General features: G+C 45.2%; 2 protein-coding genes across 2 annotated transcripts in view; one reads left to right on the forward strand and one right to left on the reverse strand.

Moving 5' to 3' along the window:
* Positions 1 to 723: 723 nt before the first annotated feature.
* Positions 724 to 11,777, forward strand: LOC120018564 (septin-4-like). Its single transcript, XM_038961779.1, has 10 exons — positions 724 to 795; positions 1,222 to 1,405; positions 1,498 to 1,621; positions 1,852 to 1,986; positions 2,719 to 2,836; positions 5,026 to 5,127; positions 6,644 to 6,740; positions 7,445 to 7,629; positions 9,379 to 9,462; positions 11,709 to 11,777. Exons 1-10 carry the CDS (start codon positions 724 to 726, stop codon positions 11,775 to 11,777), a joined length of 1,170 nt encoding a protein of 389 aa, XP_038817707.1.
* Positions 11,778 to 13,641: 1,864 nt separating this feature from the next.
* LOC120018220 (max-binding protein MNT-like) overlaps positions 13,642 to 18,853 on the reverse strand; it is a 30,755-nt gene continuing 25,543 nt past the window's right edge. Inside the window, exon 6 of the mRNA XM_038961296.1 lies at positions 13,642 to 17,517. Coding sequence (XP_038817224.1) covers positions 16,721 to 17,517 — 797 coding nt within the window. The 3' untranslated portion in view covers positions 13,642 to 16,720. The remainder of the gene's footprint in view (positions 17,518 to 18,853) is intronic.

Consider the following 18,853-nt stretch of genomic DNA (forward strand, 5'->3'; position numbering starts at 1 on the left):
ACAAATATTTACCCTCTTATGTTGTTAATCTTGTAGCTTCTCTGGTGGTCTCTCTAGTGAATCAGTCAGTCAATATCTTCTTTCCCCACTGTCTCTTAGTGTAAATCTTCTCTAACCCCTAGAGAACTAGGCCTGTCTTGCACTTATACTAATGATTTCTTAGGTTGTTTCTCGTACCTTCTCTCCATCAAAACATTCAGTGATTCTAACCACTCTGTACTTTCTTCTTTCCTGATGATCCTTATGTTGCCCCTGTTACCTTCCTCCTTGTTTTCCTTCCCATCTATATTATCCTCCTTCCTGCGTCAACCTTTACTCCCCTCCGTCCACTCTTCTCTGCATCACCTCTCCCACCCACCCGGAAAACACCCACCCGCACCGTTCCCTGGCCCCCCTCCCCATTAGCACTCAAGCTATTCCAAGGACGACTCTGAAGACTCTGAGTTGGAGAACATTATGCAACAAGACCCCCACCACAGTGGGGGCCATCCACACCCCCACCCGCCTCTTCCCAGCTATGAGCACAGCCCCGACCATGAGCACCCCCACCCAGGGGACAGGGAGGCGGAGGGTGGCGACAGCCCCCCGAACACCCCGGGGACGCCCACCTCTGGAACCCCACCCTTTTTGCGCCCCCCCACGGCAGGTGGCAGGGCCCAGTCAGACAACCAGTGCGTAGGGAGGCTGCAGCTGGGTGGAGGTGGGATGATGGATCACTATGATATGCAGTCTCCCCTCAGTCCCACCAGGCCCAAGAGCCCCTGGGGCCGCTTTGATCCCTACGACTTTCCAGAGGTAAACTTCAGACCAGGGGGACCGTGTAGAGACCAAAGGCAACACTATGGGCAACATGGGTTGGGTTATCAGCTCTCCAGTCCAAATAGTATGTGCTTTAGCCTCAGAGGAGCACTAGCATCAGGTTCAGGCCATTTCCAGTGATGTTTACTTGGGAACTTTGATTGTGTCTGACCGATAACTCAGTTTGTGGCTTTCGCTTTGAAATTGATGTTGGTCAAAGACAGTAGTGTGTTCTGGTGTTGACAATGGCTTCATTCAATACCCTACATCTGGTGAAATGGCTTTAAGTTTGAAAGACATGTATTTATGTGTGGTAGGTGTTACCTTTTTATTTGGAAAGATTCCTGTAACTCGCAATGTGCCGCCACCAGAATTTAGCAGATTGTTTAAAATGGAGTCTTTTTGTCTCTCCTGCTTTCTTAGGACCAAGACAAGGAATACGTGGGATTTGCCACACTGCCAAACCAGGTGCACCGTAAGTCTGTCAAGAAGGGCTTTGACTTCACCCTGATGGTAGCAGGAGAGTCTGGTCTGGGCAAGTCCACCCTGGTCAACAGCCTCTTCCTCACAGACCTCTACAAGGACAGGAAGCTACTCAACGCTGAGGGTGAGGCGGCCATTTTGGTGTCTCATCTTCTGAATAAATGAATGCATGATATAAATGGCCAGCTGCTGAGGAAATGTGTGTTTTAACTCCAGAGCGGATCACTCAGACAGTGGAGATCACTAAACACACAGTGGACATTGAGGAGAAGGGCGTCAAGCTGAAGCTCACCATCGTAGACACCCCTGGCTTTGGAGACGCTGTCAATAACACTGAATGGTATATGTCAAACATCCTTCCTCCATAGGACTCTTCTTTGATGTCAGTTTGAGGTACAGTTGCAGTATAGCTCAGTATATAGTAGGAGAATGACTGATGTCTCTGTCTCTCCCATCGCCCTAGCGTGAAGTCAGTGGGTTAGGGTTGGTATGGTTAGTGGTTGTAGGGTGGCTGTCTCTGCAGTATTGCCTCAGTGCTGGTGTGTCTCTGTGTCTCCCCCACCGCCCTAGCTGGAAGTCAGTGGCGGACTACATCGACCAGCAGTTTGAGCAGTACTTCAGGGACGAGAGTGGACTGAACAGGAAGAACATCCAGGATAACAGAGTCCACTGCTGCCTCTACTTCATCTCTCCCTTTGGACACGGGTACATCAGCTACGACATGTCGTCTCTGTCTCAATACTCTTTAAATGGAGTCCTTTCCTCTGTGGAGATAAACATATTGGCTGTGTCTCAATACTCTTAGATTAGTTTCCTTTCACCTTCTACCTTCCTTCCTTCACTACCACTGATATGGTTTCCACTATGCACCATGTTGGTTTGCACCATGTCCCATGCATTCTAAATGCATTGGGTTTCCCTGGAATCTAGAACCACCCTTGCTTTGCTGCCTCCAGGGGAATCTGCATCCCGTGCAGTGCTAAACGTTCAACGTTCTATCCATTTTGAGGGCAGATGCTACAATACTAAACTTTCTCTCCAATCTTTGGGGTAAATGCTGATGCGGTACTTTTGTCTGCGTTTACGGTCTGTTTCACACCGGTGTGTATGTTGCACCATCAGTAGCATTGAAGCACTGCTGCAAACCTGTAATAAGGAGATAGCGCCCTCTGCTGACCACTATTGGATACTACTACTATCCTTGAAAATGTGGGTTAATGAGGATTACCTTCATTTGGATTACCGTAATTATCCCTTTAGCTCTTAACCATATCCAAGTTTTGTCAGTGTTGTCTATGTCCATGTTTCCACATGTACAGTGTGTTTTGGTTGTTTTCTCAGTGTTGACTTGTCCCTAATTGTAAGTTGCTCTGGTCATTTAGTCTGCTAAATTACTAAAAATATATGTCATATCTTGTTGTCTTGTATCTGTCTCAGTCTGAGGCCTCTGGATGTGGAGTTTATGAAGGCCCTTCATGAGAAGGTCAACATTGTGCCCATCCTGGCCAAGGCAGACACACTCACACCCACCGAGGTCAAGAAAAAGAAATTCAAGGCAAGCCACTCTCTAACTCGCTTTTCTATCTGTGTCTGCTTGTCTGAATACCATGGGTGTGTACAAATAAGAAATTGACAGGGTTCATTGGTTTCTAAAAACATTTTGATTTCCAGGTGACTGTTTTGATGGATTTGTTTTTGCTCCATCCTCAATCACAGGATTCCAAACAGTAGTTTATTGTTCTCCTCTTCTCTCTGTCCCTCCCTCCATCTTCTTCTCTCTGTCCCTCCCTCCATCTTCTTCTCTCTGTCCCTCCCTCCATCTTCTTCTCTCTGTCCCTCCCTCCATCTTCTTCTCTCTGTCCCTCCCTCCATCTTCTTCTCTCTGTCCCTCCCTCCATCTTCTTCTCTCTGTCCCTCCCTCCATCTTCTTCTCTCTGTCCCTCCCTCCATCCTCTTCTCTCTGTCCCTCCCTCCATCTTCTTCTCTCTGTCCCTCCCTCCATCCTCTTCTCTCTGTCCCTCCCTCCATCCTCTTCTCTCTGTCCCTCCCTCCATCTTCTTCTCTCTGTCCCTCCCTCCATCTTCTTCTCTCTGTCCCTCCCTCCATCTTCTTCTCTCTGTCCCTCCCTCCATCTTCTTCTCTCTGTCCCTCCCTCCATCTTCTTCTCTCTGTCCCTCCCTCCATCTTCTTCTCTCTGTCCCTCCCTCCATCTTCTTCTCTCTGTCCCTCCCTCCATCTTCTTCTCTCTGTCCCTCCCTCCATCTTCTTCTCTCTGTCCCTCCCTCCATCTTCTTCTCTCTGTCACTCCCTCCATCTTCTTCTCTCTGTCCCTCCCTCCATCTTCTTCTCTCTGTCCCTCCCTCCATCCTCTTCTCTCTGTCCCTCCCTCCATCTTCTTCTCTCTGTCCCTCCCTCCATCTTCTTCTCTCTGTCCCTCCCTCCATCTTCTTCTCTCTGTCCCTCCCTCCATCTTCTTCTCTCTGTCACTCCCTCCATCTTCTTCTCTCTGTCCCTCCCTCCATCTTCTTCTCTCTGTCACTCCCTCCATCTTCTTCTCTCTGTCACTCCCTCCATCTTCTTCTCTCTGTCCCTCCCTCCATCTTCTTCTCTCTGTCCCTCCCTCCATCTTCTTCTCTCTGTCCCTCCCTCCATCTTCTTCTCTCTGTCCCTCCCTCCATCTTCTTCTCTCTGTCCCTCCCTCCATCTTCTTCTCTCTGTCCCTCCCTCCATCTTCTTCTCTCTGTCCCTCCCTCCATCTTCTTCTCTCTGTCCCTCCCTCCATCTTCTTCTCTCTGTCCCTCCCTCCATCTTCTTCTCTCTGTCCCTCCCTCCATCTTCTTCTCTCTGTCCCTCCCTCCATCTTCTTCTCTCTGTCCCTCCCTCCATCTTCTTCTCTCTGTCCCTCCCTCCATCTTCTTCTCTCTGTCACTCCCTCCATCTTCTTCTCTCTGTCACTCCCTCCATCTTCTTCTCTCTGTCCCTCCCTCCATCTTCTTCTCTCTGTCACTCCCTCCATCTTCTTCTCTCTGTCCCTCCCTCCATCTTCTTCTCTCTGTCCCTCCCTCCATCTTCTTCTCTCTGTCACTCCCTCCATCTTCTTCTCTCTGTCCCTCCCTCCATCTTCTTCTCTCTGTCCCTCCCTCCATCTTCTTCTCTCTGTCCCTCCCTCCATCTTCTTCTCTCTGTCCCTCCCTCCATCTTCTTCTCTCTGTCACTCCCTCCATCTTCTTCTCTCTGTCACTCCCTCCATCTTCTTCTCTCTGTCCCTCCCTCCATCTTCTTCTCTCTGTCCCTCCCTCCATCTTCTTCTCTCTGTCCCTCCCTCCATCTTCTTCTCTCTGTCCCTCCCTCCATCTTCTTCTCTCTGTCACTCCCTCCATCTTCTTCTCTCTGTCCCTCCCTCCATCTTCTTCTCTCTGTCCCTCCCTCCATCTTCTTCTCTCTGTCCCTCCCTCCATCTTCTTCTCTCTGTCCCTCCCTCCATCTTCTTCTCTCTGTCACTCCCTCCATCTTCTTCTCTCTGTCACTCCCTACATCTTCTTCTCTCTGTCCCTCCCTCCCTCATTCCATCTGCTTCACTCTGTCCCTCCCTCCATCTTCTTCTCTCTGTCCCTCCCTCCATCTTCTTCTCTCTGTCACTCCCTCCATCTTCTTCTCTCTGTCACTCCCTACATCTTCTTCTCTCTGTCCCTCCCTCCCTCATTCCATCTGCTTCACTCTGTCCCTCCCTCCATCTTCCTGTAGATCCGAGAGGAGATCCAGCAGTATGGGATTAAGATCTACCAGTTCCCAGACTGTGACTCTGATGAGGATGAGGACTTCAAACAGCAGGATCAGGAGCTCAAGGTGAACCATATTTATCCAAACCTCACATCACTAGTTGAGGAAGTATGACAACATAAAGGACACTGGTCATCATAAGCAACCTGTCTGCAATACAGAAATGCTGGGATAGGAAACCTAGATTAGAGATGATGTCCATACCCGTATTATTATTGAGCACACAGCCTTGAATAGTTATCTGTTTGTGAATTCTGTTGATGTATGTGCACTGGTGCACTAGAGGGCAGGCTGTGGCTGTGCATCCAGACCAGGCCTGAATGGCGTTTTGGTAGATAAATGGTGTCTCAGTCTCTCCCCCTCATAGAGCCGTGTCTGTGACCTCATGTGCCCTGACAGTGTGCTCTGTCCATTTCTAAGTAGACTCCAACACCATCGTTAAGTTTGCCGATGACACAACAGTAGTAGGCCTGATCACTGACAGCACAACAACCTCTCCCTCAACGTGATCAAGACAATGGAGATGATTGTGGACTACAGGAAAAAGAGGACAGAGAACGCCACCATTCTCATCAACAAGTCTGTAGTGGAGCAGGTTGAGTTCCTTGGTGTCCACATCACCAAAAAACTAACATGGTCCAAGCACACCAAGACAGTCGTGAAGAGGGCACGACAAAACCTTTTCCCCCTCAGGAGACTGAAAAGATTTGGCATGGGTCCTCAGATCCTCAAAAGGTTCTACAGCTGCACCATTGAGAGCATCCTGACTGGTTGCATCACTGCCTGGTTGCATCACTGCCTGGTATTGCAACTGCTCGGCCTCCGACCGCAAGTCATTACAGAGGGTATTGCGTACGGCCCAGTACATCACCAGGGCCAAGCTTCCTGCCATCCAGGACCTCTATACCAGTTGGTGTCAGAGGAAGGCCCAAACATTGTCAAAGACCCAAAAATTGTCAAAGACTCCAGCCACCCTACTCATAGACTGTTCTCTCTGCTACCACACGCAAGCGGTACCGGAGCGCCAAGTCTAGGTCCAAGAGGCTTATAAACAGCATCTACCCCCAAGCCATAAGACTCCTGAACATCTAATCAAATGGCTACCCAGACTATTTGCATTGCCCCCCCCACCACACTTTTACACTGTTGCTACACTCTGTTTGTTATCTACATGTACATATTACCTCGACTAACCGGTGCCCCCACACATTGACTCTGTACCGGTATCCCCTGTATATAGCCTCGCTATTCTCATTTTATTGCTGCTCTTTAATTATTTGTTACTTTTATTTTAAAAAATTTGTATTTTTCTTAAAACTGCATTGTTAGTTAAGGGCTTGTAAGTAAGCATTTCACTGTAAGGTCGTATAATACCTGTTGTATTTGGCGCATGTGACAAATAACATTTGATTTGAGAGAGAGACAGAGATGGAGAAATGGGTAGATCTGCATTGCAGCATTTTCCACTTTCTGCATTACCTCATCGTAACCACAGATATATTCCCCCCACTTTGTACTTTATTCACGTCATTCATATTCACCTCTCTTGCTCTCTCTCCCTACCCCTGTCTCCCTCCTCCAGGACAGTATACCGTTTGCGGTGATCGGCAGCAACACTGTGGTGGAGGCCAAAGGGAAGAGGGTCCGGGGTCGTCTCTACCCCTGGGGCATCGTGGAAGGTAACCCTGTTACACCATTATTATGTAGCTCTTGTGTGTGGGGGTCTTAATATGTTAGGGTTGAGGCTGGAGCTAGTGTTAGGGTTGAGGCTGGAGCTAGTGTTAGGGTTGAGGCTGGAGCTAGTGTTAGGGTTGAGGCTGGAGCTAGTGTTAGGGTTGAGGCTGGAGCTAGTGTTAGGGTTGAGGCTGGAGCTAGTGTTAGGGTTGAGGCTGGAGCTAGTGTTAGGGTTGAGGCTGGAGCTAGTGTTAGGGTTGAGGCTGGAGCTAGTGTTAGGGTTGTACTGGGATGTGGACATGAAGCTAGGGTTATAGTTGAGGTTAGGGTTGAACTGGGATGTGGACATGAAGCTAGGGTTATAGTTGAGGTTAGGGTTGAACTGGGATGTGGACATGAAGCTAGGGTTATAGTTGAGGTTAGGGTTGAACTGGGATGTGGACATGAAGCTAGGGTTGAGGCTAAGGTTGGGGCTTAGGGGTGAACCTGGATGTGGACGTGAAGCTAGGGTTGAGGCTAAGGTTGGGGCTTAGGGGTGAACCTGGATGTGGACGTGAAGCTAAAGTTGTGGTTGAGGGTTAGGCTTGGGGTTGAACCGGGATGTGGCCATGAAGTTAGGGTTGAGGTAGGGGTTGAATCCGGGTTGTGGCCATGAAAGGATTAGGGAAACACTGTCCTAACATAACACACACTCTGTTACTTTTGACAGTGGAGAACTCGGCACACTGTGACTTTGTGAAGCTGAGGAACATGTTGGTGAGGACACACATGCAGGACCTGAAGGATGTGACACGGGAGACCCACTATGAGAACTACAGGGCTCACTGCATCCAGAACATGACCCGCATGGTGGTGAAGGAACGCAACCGCAAGTATGGACACACACACAGACCAGTATCTCACTCACTGTCGCTCGTGTTGTTTATAGATTGGATCAGGTATCTTAATACTGCATGTATTGTTACTCATATACAAACATAATGTAGCTCAACTGCAATTCACACTTAACATACAGTACCAGTCAAAGGTTTGGACACCTACTCATTCCAGGGTTTTCTTTATTTTTTACTATTTTCTACATGGTAGAATAATAGTGAAGACATCAAAACTATGAAATATCACATATGGAATCATGTAGTAACCAAAAAAGTGTTAAACAAATCAAAATAAATTACATTTTTGAGATTCTTCAAAGTAACCACCCTTTGCCTTGATGACAGCTTTGCACACTTGGCATTCTCTCAACCAGCTTCATGAGGTAGTCACCTGCATTTCAATTAACTGGTGTGCCTTGTTAAAAGTTAATTTGTGGAATTTCTTTCCTCCTTAATGTGGTTCAGTCAATCAGTTGTGTTGTGACAAGGTAGGGGGGTATAGAGAAGATAGCCCTATTTGGTAAAAGACGAAGTCTATATTATGGCAAGAACAGCTCAAATAAGCAAAGATAAATGACAGTCCATGATTACTTTAAGACCTGAAGGTCAGAAAGTGCGGAAAATTTCAAGAACTTTGAAAGTTTCTTCAAGTGCAGTCGCAAAAACCATCAAGCGCTGTGATGAAACTGACTTTCATGAGGACCGCCACAGGAAAGGAAGACCCAGAGTTACCTCTGCTGCAGAGGATAAGTTCGTTAGAGTTACCAGCCTCAGAAATTACAGCCCAAAAGATTACTTTACAGAGTTCAAGTAACAGACCCATCGCAACATCAACTGTTTAGAGGAGACTCCGTGAATCAGACCTTCATGGTCAAATTGCTTCAAAGAAACCACTACTAAAGGACACCAATAAGAAGGAGAGACTCGCTTGGGCCAAGAAACACGAGCAATGAACATTAGAACGGTGGAAATCTGTCCTTTGGTCTGATGAGTACAAATTTGAGATTTTTGATTCCAACCGCCGTGTCTTTGTGAGACGCAGAGTAAGTGAACGGATGATCTCCGCATGTGTGGTTCCCACCGTGAAGCATGGAGGAGGAGGTGTGGGGGTGCTTTGCTGGTGACACGGTCTGGGATTTATTTGGAATTCAATGCACACTTAACCAGCATGGCTACCACAGCATTCTGCAGCAATACGCCATCCCATCTGGTTTGCGCTTGGTGTTTTTAAACAGAACAATAACTCAACACAACTTCAGTCTGTGTAAGGGCTATTTAACCAAGAAGGAGAGTGATGGAGTGCTGCATCAGATGTCCTGGCCTCCACAATCACCCGACCTCAACCCAATTGAGATGGTTTGGAATGAGTTTGACCGCAGAGTGAAGGAAAAGCAGCCAACAAGTGCTCAGAATTTGTGGGATCTCCTTCAAGACTGTTGGAAAAGCATTCCAGGTGAAGCTGTTTGAGAGAATGCCAAGAATGTGCAAAGCTGTCATCAAGGTAAAGGGTGGCTACTTTGAAGAATCTGAAATATATTTTGATTTGTTTAACACGTTTTTTGGTTACTACATGATTCCATATGTGTTATTTCATAGTTTCGTTGTCTTCACTATTATTCTATAATATAAAGAAAAACATTTGAATGAGTAGGTGTTCTAACTTTTGACTGGTACTGTATAGTTACAAACTCTAACAAAATAAACACCCACATACTGTCAACCATATTGTCTTTCTCCACTCTACTCCCGTAGTAAACTGACCAGGGAGAGCGGCACAGACTTCCCCATCCCTGTGATACCAAGTACCACAGACACCGAGACGGAGAAGCTGATCCGAGAGAAAGATGAAGAGGTACAACGACGACACTCAGAGCATGAACCAGAGCACGAGCACAGTTACGATGAGCACTCAGACCGACCCCTAGAACCCCACTCTGACCCGGGCCTAGACCCAGGGCCTGAACCTGAGGCCTCTTGAGTCCTCCAGGCTGTCAATCATATTGTATATACATTCCATGAATACATACAGGTGCCCCTGAAGACCCCAGTCAGGTGTGGTGATTCTGGTCTGAGGAAGGGTCAGGGGTGACAGTTGGCCCCTACAGCAGCACCCCTAAAACAGCACCCAGCCATGAGGTGCACATGACCTGTAAGAGACGATTAGATCTGGGTACAAATAATGTTTTATATTCAAATACTATTTGAACCCAGGTCTGGCAGTAGAATATAATATGCCGCGCTATAATATGTCGCGCTGCCTGGGTAGAGTAGTATTGTAGATGGAAAGAAGCTCTCGTGTGGTTCTCTTCTCCCTGTTTGAGTCTGTCCCTGTCCAAAAGCACCATCGTGCCAATTTCAAATAGTTATTTATTTATATTATTTATATACAGTACCAGTCAAAAGTTTGGACACCGACTCAATCAAGGGTTTTTATTTTTACATTTTCTACATTGTAGAATAATAGTGAAGACATCAAAACTATGAAATAACACATATGGAGTGGAGTGCTGCATCAGATGGATGACCTGGCCTCCACAATCACCTGACCTTAACCCAATTGAGATGGTTTGGGATGAGTTGGACTGCAGAGTGAAGGAAAAGCAGCGAACAAGTGCTTAGCATATGTGGGAACTCCTTCAAGACTGTTGGAAAAGCATTCCAGGTGAAGCTGGTTGAGAGAATGCCAAGAGTGTGCAAAGCTGTCATCAAGGCAAAGGCTGGCTGCTTTGAAGAATCTAAAATATTACATATATTTTGATTTGTTTAATACTTTTTGGTTACTACATTATTCCATATGTGTTATTTCATAGTATTGATGTCTTCACTATTATTCTAAAATGTAGAAAATAGTCAAAATAAAGAAAACCCTTGAATGAGTAGGTGTGTCCAAACTTTTGACGGGTACTGTATATATTTTCTGATTAAAAACTGATAACTTTAAAGAACCTTAACAATACTATAGCAAAAATACCCTAACCTGAGGTTTGAATCTGATGCCTGAAGCCTACCCTGAAACCCACTTGTGCAGCTTGAGTTTTGGTGCAGATCTTCCATTGATATCAATACATAATTTACGCAAAAATAAAGTTAAGCTTGTGCATCTCAAGCTAGGTTCCCCCCTGAATGACATGAGCCATTAAAAACATAATACATTCTTTTCTGCTATTTCCTCATTTTTGGTATGTAACCCTTCCCATTATTAAAACGTTGGAAACACAAAACTGTCACCTTAATTTCATCCTATTTTGATATGTGTGTGGGATTGGGGGAATGCTATGAAGGGCAAATAATAGTGTTTCTGCAAGTGCCATATCTTTCACACTTATACTTCATATCACAGTATTGAATTATCAGGCTCTGTGTGTAGTAATTACAGAAATGAATGTGTATACCTGACTGAACACACACACAGTCACCAGCCTCAGTCACATGGTCTCCAGACAGAGTAGAATGGGGTGGCAATTGGATATGGCTTGGTCATTGGGGCAGTGATGTAGAAGTAATGGTCATGTTCCAGGCCACCTTCAGCCTGTCTTTCACTCATTAGACTACAACTGTATACATGACTGAACACACACGCATTCATCATCATCATCAGGTCACATGGTCTAAAGACAGAATAGACTGGGGTGGAAAATGGTATCGATCGGTTGTCTGTCAGCACTGCTGGCTTAGTTGTGATTTGGATAGGGCTTGGTTATTGGTGCAGTCATGTGGAAGTAATGGTTGCCTTCCATGCCACCTACATTGCAGTCATGAAATGTAGACAATCACTACTTCCGCATTTGTAGTGTTCTGAGACAATCAGATCTGTGTCAGATCTCTGCAAATGCAGAAGTAGTGTTTAGCATTATAGGAATCCATCAATATGACTTAATAATCTGATAGTCTGGTGAGAGTAGGCTGGTATGGGGAATCCTATTTATCTGTTGTCACATAGCTGGCTTTGTTATGATTGGATAGCGCTTGGTTATTGGGATGAGAGTTCCTAAAGCCTGTGAGCATCTCCCCAGTCCCTACTTCATTCTGTGTTTTTGTGTTTTGCTTCATGTCACAGGTGTTTGACTGACAGCGGCCTCTTGTCTCTTTTCTCCACAGTTGCGGCGAATGCAAGAGATGCTCACAAAGATCCAGGAACAGATGCACACGCAGAAGGAGGCCTATTAACCCAGGCTACTACTAGAACCCCTGTCCCTCTGTAAATGCAGCCCCCCTCTTTCCACTACTAGGGTGGGCACCCCTAGTACCACTCTACTCTAGTCCACAAACATTGTCTACTCCAGCTCATCCAACCCCGACAGCCACCACTCCTCATTTAGTCAATAACCCTCACTATCAGAGACTGATCCACGACCAGGCATGAGGTATTCACAGACAGGAGGTGGCATGGAGAGAATTTGCCTTCTCTTCCAACAACATGGAAGTCCTGTGTCTCCACGCCTGTTGTGGAAACTCTAACAGTAACCACGGGCACTCCTGTCGAGTGCCATTGCTTGAGCACAACACCGGGCCGGACAGCACCGACCTAACCACCTGCTTGTCCTTAAAGGGTTACGGCCGGGTCCTGCCTGCCCTCTTTCCACTCATAGTTTACCTGTGGTCTTCTCATGAGAACGTTTTGCCTTCCAGTTCATTGCTAACACGTCAATGTTCATTGATGTTTCTCCTTAGTGAACTCTAACCCTGACATTGGTTAAGGGGTAGACTGTAGGGAATGTGTTGTCCTGTCCCTCTGCTAGGTGTTTGAAAGTTTATCTCATAACAAATATAGTTGTGTGGTCTTAACCAACAAGGTTAAGGTTTGACGAGGTCTGTTGTGAAGGAGGTTGGCCTGCCCAAATACATTTTTTTTGTCATGCACAATTTTTTCCCCAAGAGCATTTTTTTTTAAAGGTCAATACTATAGATGGTCATACAGATCATATGTGATACTTTTTTTTCTACAATGTTACATTTGTAAATGTTTTTGTTACGGGATTGCATCTATCACTTGCTATTGCTTTTATTTGCATTGCTACACAGAACAGCGAGAAATTCCTTGTCGTGGAATGAGTCATTTTTTCACTTTTTTTTTAAAATTTCAACAAATGTTACTGAAGTACTGTTGGGTGTTTTTTTGACAAATGTATGTTAATAGGGCTAACTAATGTCCTTCACTCTCCCAATTCCAGCATGCTCAACCATGGGTTGTTCATTCTTGTATTTTACTGAAAAAGGACACCCACTACTTACAGTTCTGATATCTGTAATGATAGTTTGAGAGTTTTCTGGAATATTGTTGACTTGCAGCTCTACAGGGTTGTCCTCAGGTCGTAGTAAAACGTTTTGCAGCGAAAATGAAAATGTGTGTTCTTAGACTGGGATACAATCCGATTATAGGCACTACGACTTTTAAAGGCAATTTCAGATTAAGCTGACATATGCAGCGTTTACGTGATGTGATCTCTGCGAACGCAGAGAACATTGCCTTTTTAAAAGCCGCAGTGCAAAACCTGAGATCTGACTAAATCCTGGCTCAAATTGACAAGTCCCAGCATTAACTCCCCAGTTAAAGTTTTTTCATATTTTTTTTTTTTTCACTGAACATGACCCAAGAGGAGAAAACAGAAGCCTTGAGCTAGCTATGTGCCAGCCAAGAGATGCTGGCCTGGGGACCAAGCAGACAGGACAAGGCCCTTATTCTGCCAGAGGTCAGGGGGCTAGAGAATGACAGGGTCACTTCAGTAAGGTGCCTGTTTGTTTGTGTGTATAGTGTCTGATATAGAGGTGTCTGATGTAGCAGGCCTTCATTCATGGGTGATATTTTTCTTGATGTGTGATATTTTTCTTGATTGTTTGTGGACAGTAAGTATGCACCCACTATTTTGAAGTACATTAAGTAGATATGTATGAGTGGATGATTTTATTATAGTAGATATATTATGCACTCAACGCAAGAGAAATTGTAATTTCTTATCATTTAGGTATTTTCCACTCCCATGTTTCCCCCCAAGAATGTTGACTTTAAACACATTTTTTTTCTCATGAAGATGAATAGTTGTGCATATGTATTTATTTTCCTCAGGTACAAATGTCAGTTCATTCACAAGGAACAAGTCATGAGACATAAAAATATACATTTGTTTGGATTATTAGTATCATGAGTGCCAGTGTATGTATACAAAATGTATTGAAATAATCAGAATAAAATATTTTTATTTCACATTCTCTTTGTAAGCAACATTGGACCCTGATTTATATTTGTTCAATTTACCTGTTCTATCCTCATCCATCAAAAGCTTAGAGATTCACCTACAGACCCAGTCCAAAATCACACACTAGAACAAAAGTAGGAAATAAGATTTTGTTTGTTTTATAAGAATGTTGTCATACTACTTTCTGAATATATTTATGTAATAAATAACTTTGGCCAGGATTCAATCTGAGCGCAGATTGGCAACGCTCCAATAAAGGCATTTTCCCATTGAGCCGACATATGCAGTGTTTACCGCGAATGTGGGCTCTGAAAAAGTGCATTGTGGACAAAGCTCGCTCGGATTGAATCCAGCACTTTATAAAGTCAGAGGAAGAGAAAGGATGCAATGAATTGTAATACAATAATAAAGGAAGTAACATCTTGGCTCTCCATTCTAGCCATGTTCTACTAGTCCTACTTTGTATTGCGATAGGGTGTTGCTAAGTGAGCCTACACACACCCTAAAAATGTAGATCAAATAAATTGACCAAAGCAAGAAGTTATAAATGTAATAAGATTTATTAACTATCTTAAGAATTTTCCACTTATGCATTTAAATTCTCTTTTTACATAATGGACAATTAGATCTAAACGCAGCCCAAAATGTACAGGCAATATAGAACTTCCACTTTCTCCATAGGGAAAACACAAACGTTGTGGAAAGAGCTCTGAAAGCTCTCCCGCGGTATACAGTACTGTACATGGTCTCAGAAAACAGCTGGCATAAAAATCTACATATGAACCAAAATCAACAATCTACATGCAAAAACAGGCAAATCTTTAAAATACACTAAATCCATTATTGAATGTGTACATAAATACTGTTCCATTCCCATTCCACACAAAGATTGATCAAATATATATTTTTTAATGTTATGACTACCATGTCCATTCTTCCAAAGACACACACACAAAAACATTCAGATTAAGTGAAGAGGGACACAGTCACGTGCTGTTTTTGCGAGTGCTATGTACAGTTGTAAACCAGTTTTGCTTTAATTGGGGTTATTAAGTAGCATAGCAAAGTGCTAGAAGTTAAAAGTTGAATCTCAGCTACACAGGTCGTGTAATAGTGCAGTGGACGGCTAACATGAGAATCTAGATAAGAGTTGATATACCAGATAATTCATATGGGTGGTGGAAAGAGGATAAAATGGCGTAGGTGACTGCCCGACCATGCCGTTTAACCCCAAACTGCCACATTCACTTCAATGCTCTACCATGACACTGCCGAAGGCCTTAGTTAAGATCACTGCTGCAACACAAACAAGATATGCCTCACTATATAGCTACTTTATTACACATACATAGATACTACAGGAACAATTTACAGTGATTGTGCCTGCTATGGCTCCTGCTCTGCCATTAGTAAAAAATATATATTAAATCGTGGTAATATGTAGCCACTTGAGTATTGTAGTTTTACTCCTGTGCTAAACTGAGTGGTTGTTCAGTTTTGTAAAAAGTCCTCACAGTTATACTTTACATCACCTGGTTCAGATGTGCATGGTGGAACTGGTAATGCCAGCATTTGGGTTTGATTCCTGCCTGGGACACACACACATATGTTATTACAAACTAGTACACTCAATGACCATTCAATCAATCTCATTTTACATGCAGTTGTGGTTTACCACCAGCAGGGGAAGCCTGTGGTACATGCAGTAATATGACAGCGCTGCTGTGGGAGAAGAACGGCCAGGCCGTGTTTTAGGTTTCACTTCACAGCCATGTGCCTGGGTAGTGGGAAGGGGAGGTCCCAGCAATCATGTCCTCAATGTGCTCCTTTATGGCGCTTAGTTGTTAGCACACACACACACACACACACACACACTGATCCCATGCTGACGCTGACGTGCCAACACCTACCAATCACACAGCCAGAGAGCCAGTCTCTCTGACCCCAATTCAGCGGTCTGAAATTGGATGCTTTGCCTTCTGGTCACATCAAGGCCCGTATCCACAAAGTGTCTCAGAGTAGGAGTGCTTATTTAGTATCAGTTTAGACTAAAATCATAATGAATGAGATTATACGGGCAGATCCTAGATCAGCACAACTATTCAGGTGATTTGTGAATACAGGCCCTGGCCTCTGATAGCAGTGGTAGACTTCAGTTAAATCTAAAACCTTGGTGCTTTCATAATAGCAAATAGTGGCACCACCACAGTCATTAGTAGTGTGGTTTGTAAATACTCTTGGCTGTGGAATACATGACCCTATACCAGAAATATAAAAACCGGTCTTGAATGAAAATATGCAGGTCTGACTGCCTTCGACATTGGATGACGTCCTTCTCTCACTATTAGCTACTGTTTTGCTTCTGTAGATATGAACACGGAGGAGGCCAGACAGAGAATGTCTCCATGTGATTTTCTACACTGCATCCTATACAATATCACACTCCATCAACATTACCCTCCTGGACATCATACTCAGCCCAACAACATTGGCTGTCTTTCACCTCTCATAACCATTATAAAGATATATTTTTTTTTAATTACATTTTTATAGTTTCTTCTTGGAATGTTCTGAGTTACTTCTTATTGACAGCTGTAATGCATCAGGTTAGTTAATAATGCAGTTTGTGAATCATCAGTGAATATGAGGACTTGCGTCCAGTATGAAGACTTTTACATTTGTTTGTCAGTACAGTAGTCCTGGTGCCTGCCTCACTCTGGGCCTGCTTCAGTTGCCCGGGGCTCTGAGTCTGGGCTGGTTCCTGTCCGGCTGGTCTGCTCTGAGGCCGATGGTCTCCAGATCTGGAGGTCTGTCTCCGACTTCAGCCTGACTCTGGCCACCTCAGGGTGGGTGTGGCCTGTTCATTTAGCTTGGTTCTCAGGCTAGCTTCAGGATGGCTCTGGCCTGGTTCAGAGATCAGGCTAGCTTCAGAGTGCTAACGGGGAATGAAGGCATGGTCACCATAGTTACAGGGTTCAGCAGCTGTTGGTGATGTGTCACCACCTGGGCACCAACTGCCGCCTGCTTTCCCATGATGGTGGTTGTGCCCTGGTTGGGGGCAGTACCATTGACCTGGGCGAGAGTATGGGTGATGTGGCCCACCATGGCTGACTGGGTGACAGCAACGGACTGGGGGTAGATGGTGGGTAGATGGTGCTGGCCCAGGTGGGTAACAGGGTGGATGGGGATGTCTCCGATGGGCTGGTAGTGGTGCCCTGGGGCTGAGGAGGGAGCTAGATGGGTGATGTGCTTGGCTCCTCCAGATGAAGCCTGGATGACGTGGTTGACGGCCTGGATGACAGAGGCGTGGGAAGCCGAGGCATGGGCAATGACCGTGGGCTGGAGGCTGGGGGCCTTTACCATGTGAGTATGAGCGTGGGCGGTCACCATGTGTGTGTGAGCCGGGAAGAGGGTGCTAGGGGAGTTTACGATGTGTGTGTGAGACGATAGGATGGCCTGGATAGGGGTGGTGGTGATGTTGGATGCTGGGGTGGAGAATGTAGCCGAGACAGCCAGGGGTGACAGCGGGTGGGGGTACGTTTGGGCCTTGTGTTGGCTGGAGATGTGTTGGGTGAGGATGGAGGTGGTGGGGGTTATGGGAGTGGGGGTCACAGTCTTGTACAACTCGGGTTGCATGGCTTGTTGAGGCACGGTGGGTAAGGCTGCCGGAACATTCTCCTCATCCATATCGTCATCCATGATGTCTTCACCCTCTGTGTGACAGACAGAAAGAACACATTAACTTTACGCTTGATAACGTCACAGATATGACCGCTTTGTACATTCTTAAAACACTGTGTAGGAACTAGTGCAGTTTGTTCTTTCTATAAATAGTGTGACATTGGGATCAACATTTCAAAATGGTTTGAAACAAAAACAACAAGGACTTTCATGAAGTTCTACATGTGTACTTAGAGGAATGAAAGTGAATATGCGCAAATTGGCCCATAACTCCACCTATACAACAACCTAGGTCTAGGAATATACAACCTTTAAAACGGGGTTTATACAGACACTGGCAAGTCAAACTCAAGGACTTTCAGGGACTTTTTCCAAGTAATTAATTGCAATTGTCAAGAACCTCAAATGGTACACCATTTTATAATGTATAGAACTGTAATGCTGCATACTCCAAGAAAGGTTCAAATCTCACCTTTCTGGTAATTTTTTAAAATAAATTGCTGAGGTATAGTCACTTTTGAAGAAGTTTAAGTACAAATATGAAAATAAATGTAAACTCAGCAAAAAAAGAAACATCCTCTCACTGTCAACTGAGTTTATTTTAAGCAAACTTATATTTACACATTTTGTATGAACATAACAAGACTCAGACAAACTGAACAAGTTCCACAGACATGTGACTAACAGAAATGGAATAATGTGTCCCTGAACAAAGGGGGGGTCAAAATCAAAAGTAACAGTCAGTATCTGGTGTGGCCACCAGCTGCATTAAGTACTGCAGTGCATCTCCTCCTCATGGACTGCACCACATTTGCCAGTTCTTGTTGTGAGATGTTACCCCACCAAGGCACCTGCAAGTTCCCAGACATTTCTGGGGGGAACGGCCCTAGTCGTCACCCTCAGATCCAACAGGTCCCAGACGTGCTCAATGGGATTGAGATCCGGGCTCTTTGCTGGCCATGGCAGAACACCGACATTCCTGTCTTGCAGGAAATCAGCCATACTGCTCGTTCTGTGCGTGGTGGCATTGTCATGCTGGAGGGTCATGTCAGGATGAGCCTGCAGGAAGGGTACCATATGAGGGAGAAGGATGTCTTCCCTGTAACGCATAGCGTTGAGATTGCCTGCAATGACAACAAGCTCAGTCCGATGATGCTGTGACACACCGCCCCAGACCATGACGGACCCTCCACCTCGATCCCACTCCAGAGTACAGGCCTCAGTGTAACGCTCATTCCTTTGATGATAAACACGAATCCGACCATCAGATAAAACCGCGACTCGTCAGTGAAGAGCACTATTTGCCAGTCCTGTCTGATCCAGCGACGGTGGGTTTGTGCCCATAGGCGACGTTGTTGCCGTTGATGT

Source organism: Salvelinus namaycush, chromosome 23 (genome assembly GCF_016432855.1).
Source record: "Salvelinus namaycush isolate Seneca chromosome 23, SaNama_1.0, whole genome shotgun sequence".
NCBI lineage: Eukaryota > Metazoa > Chordata > Actinopteri > Salmoniformes > Salmonidae > Salvelinus > Salvelinus namaycush.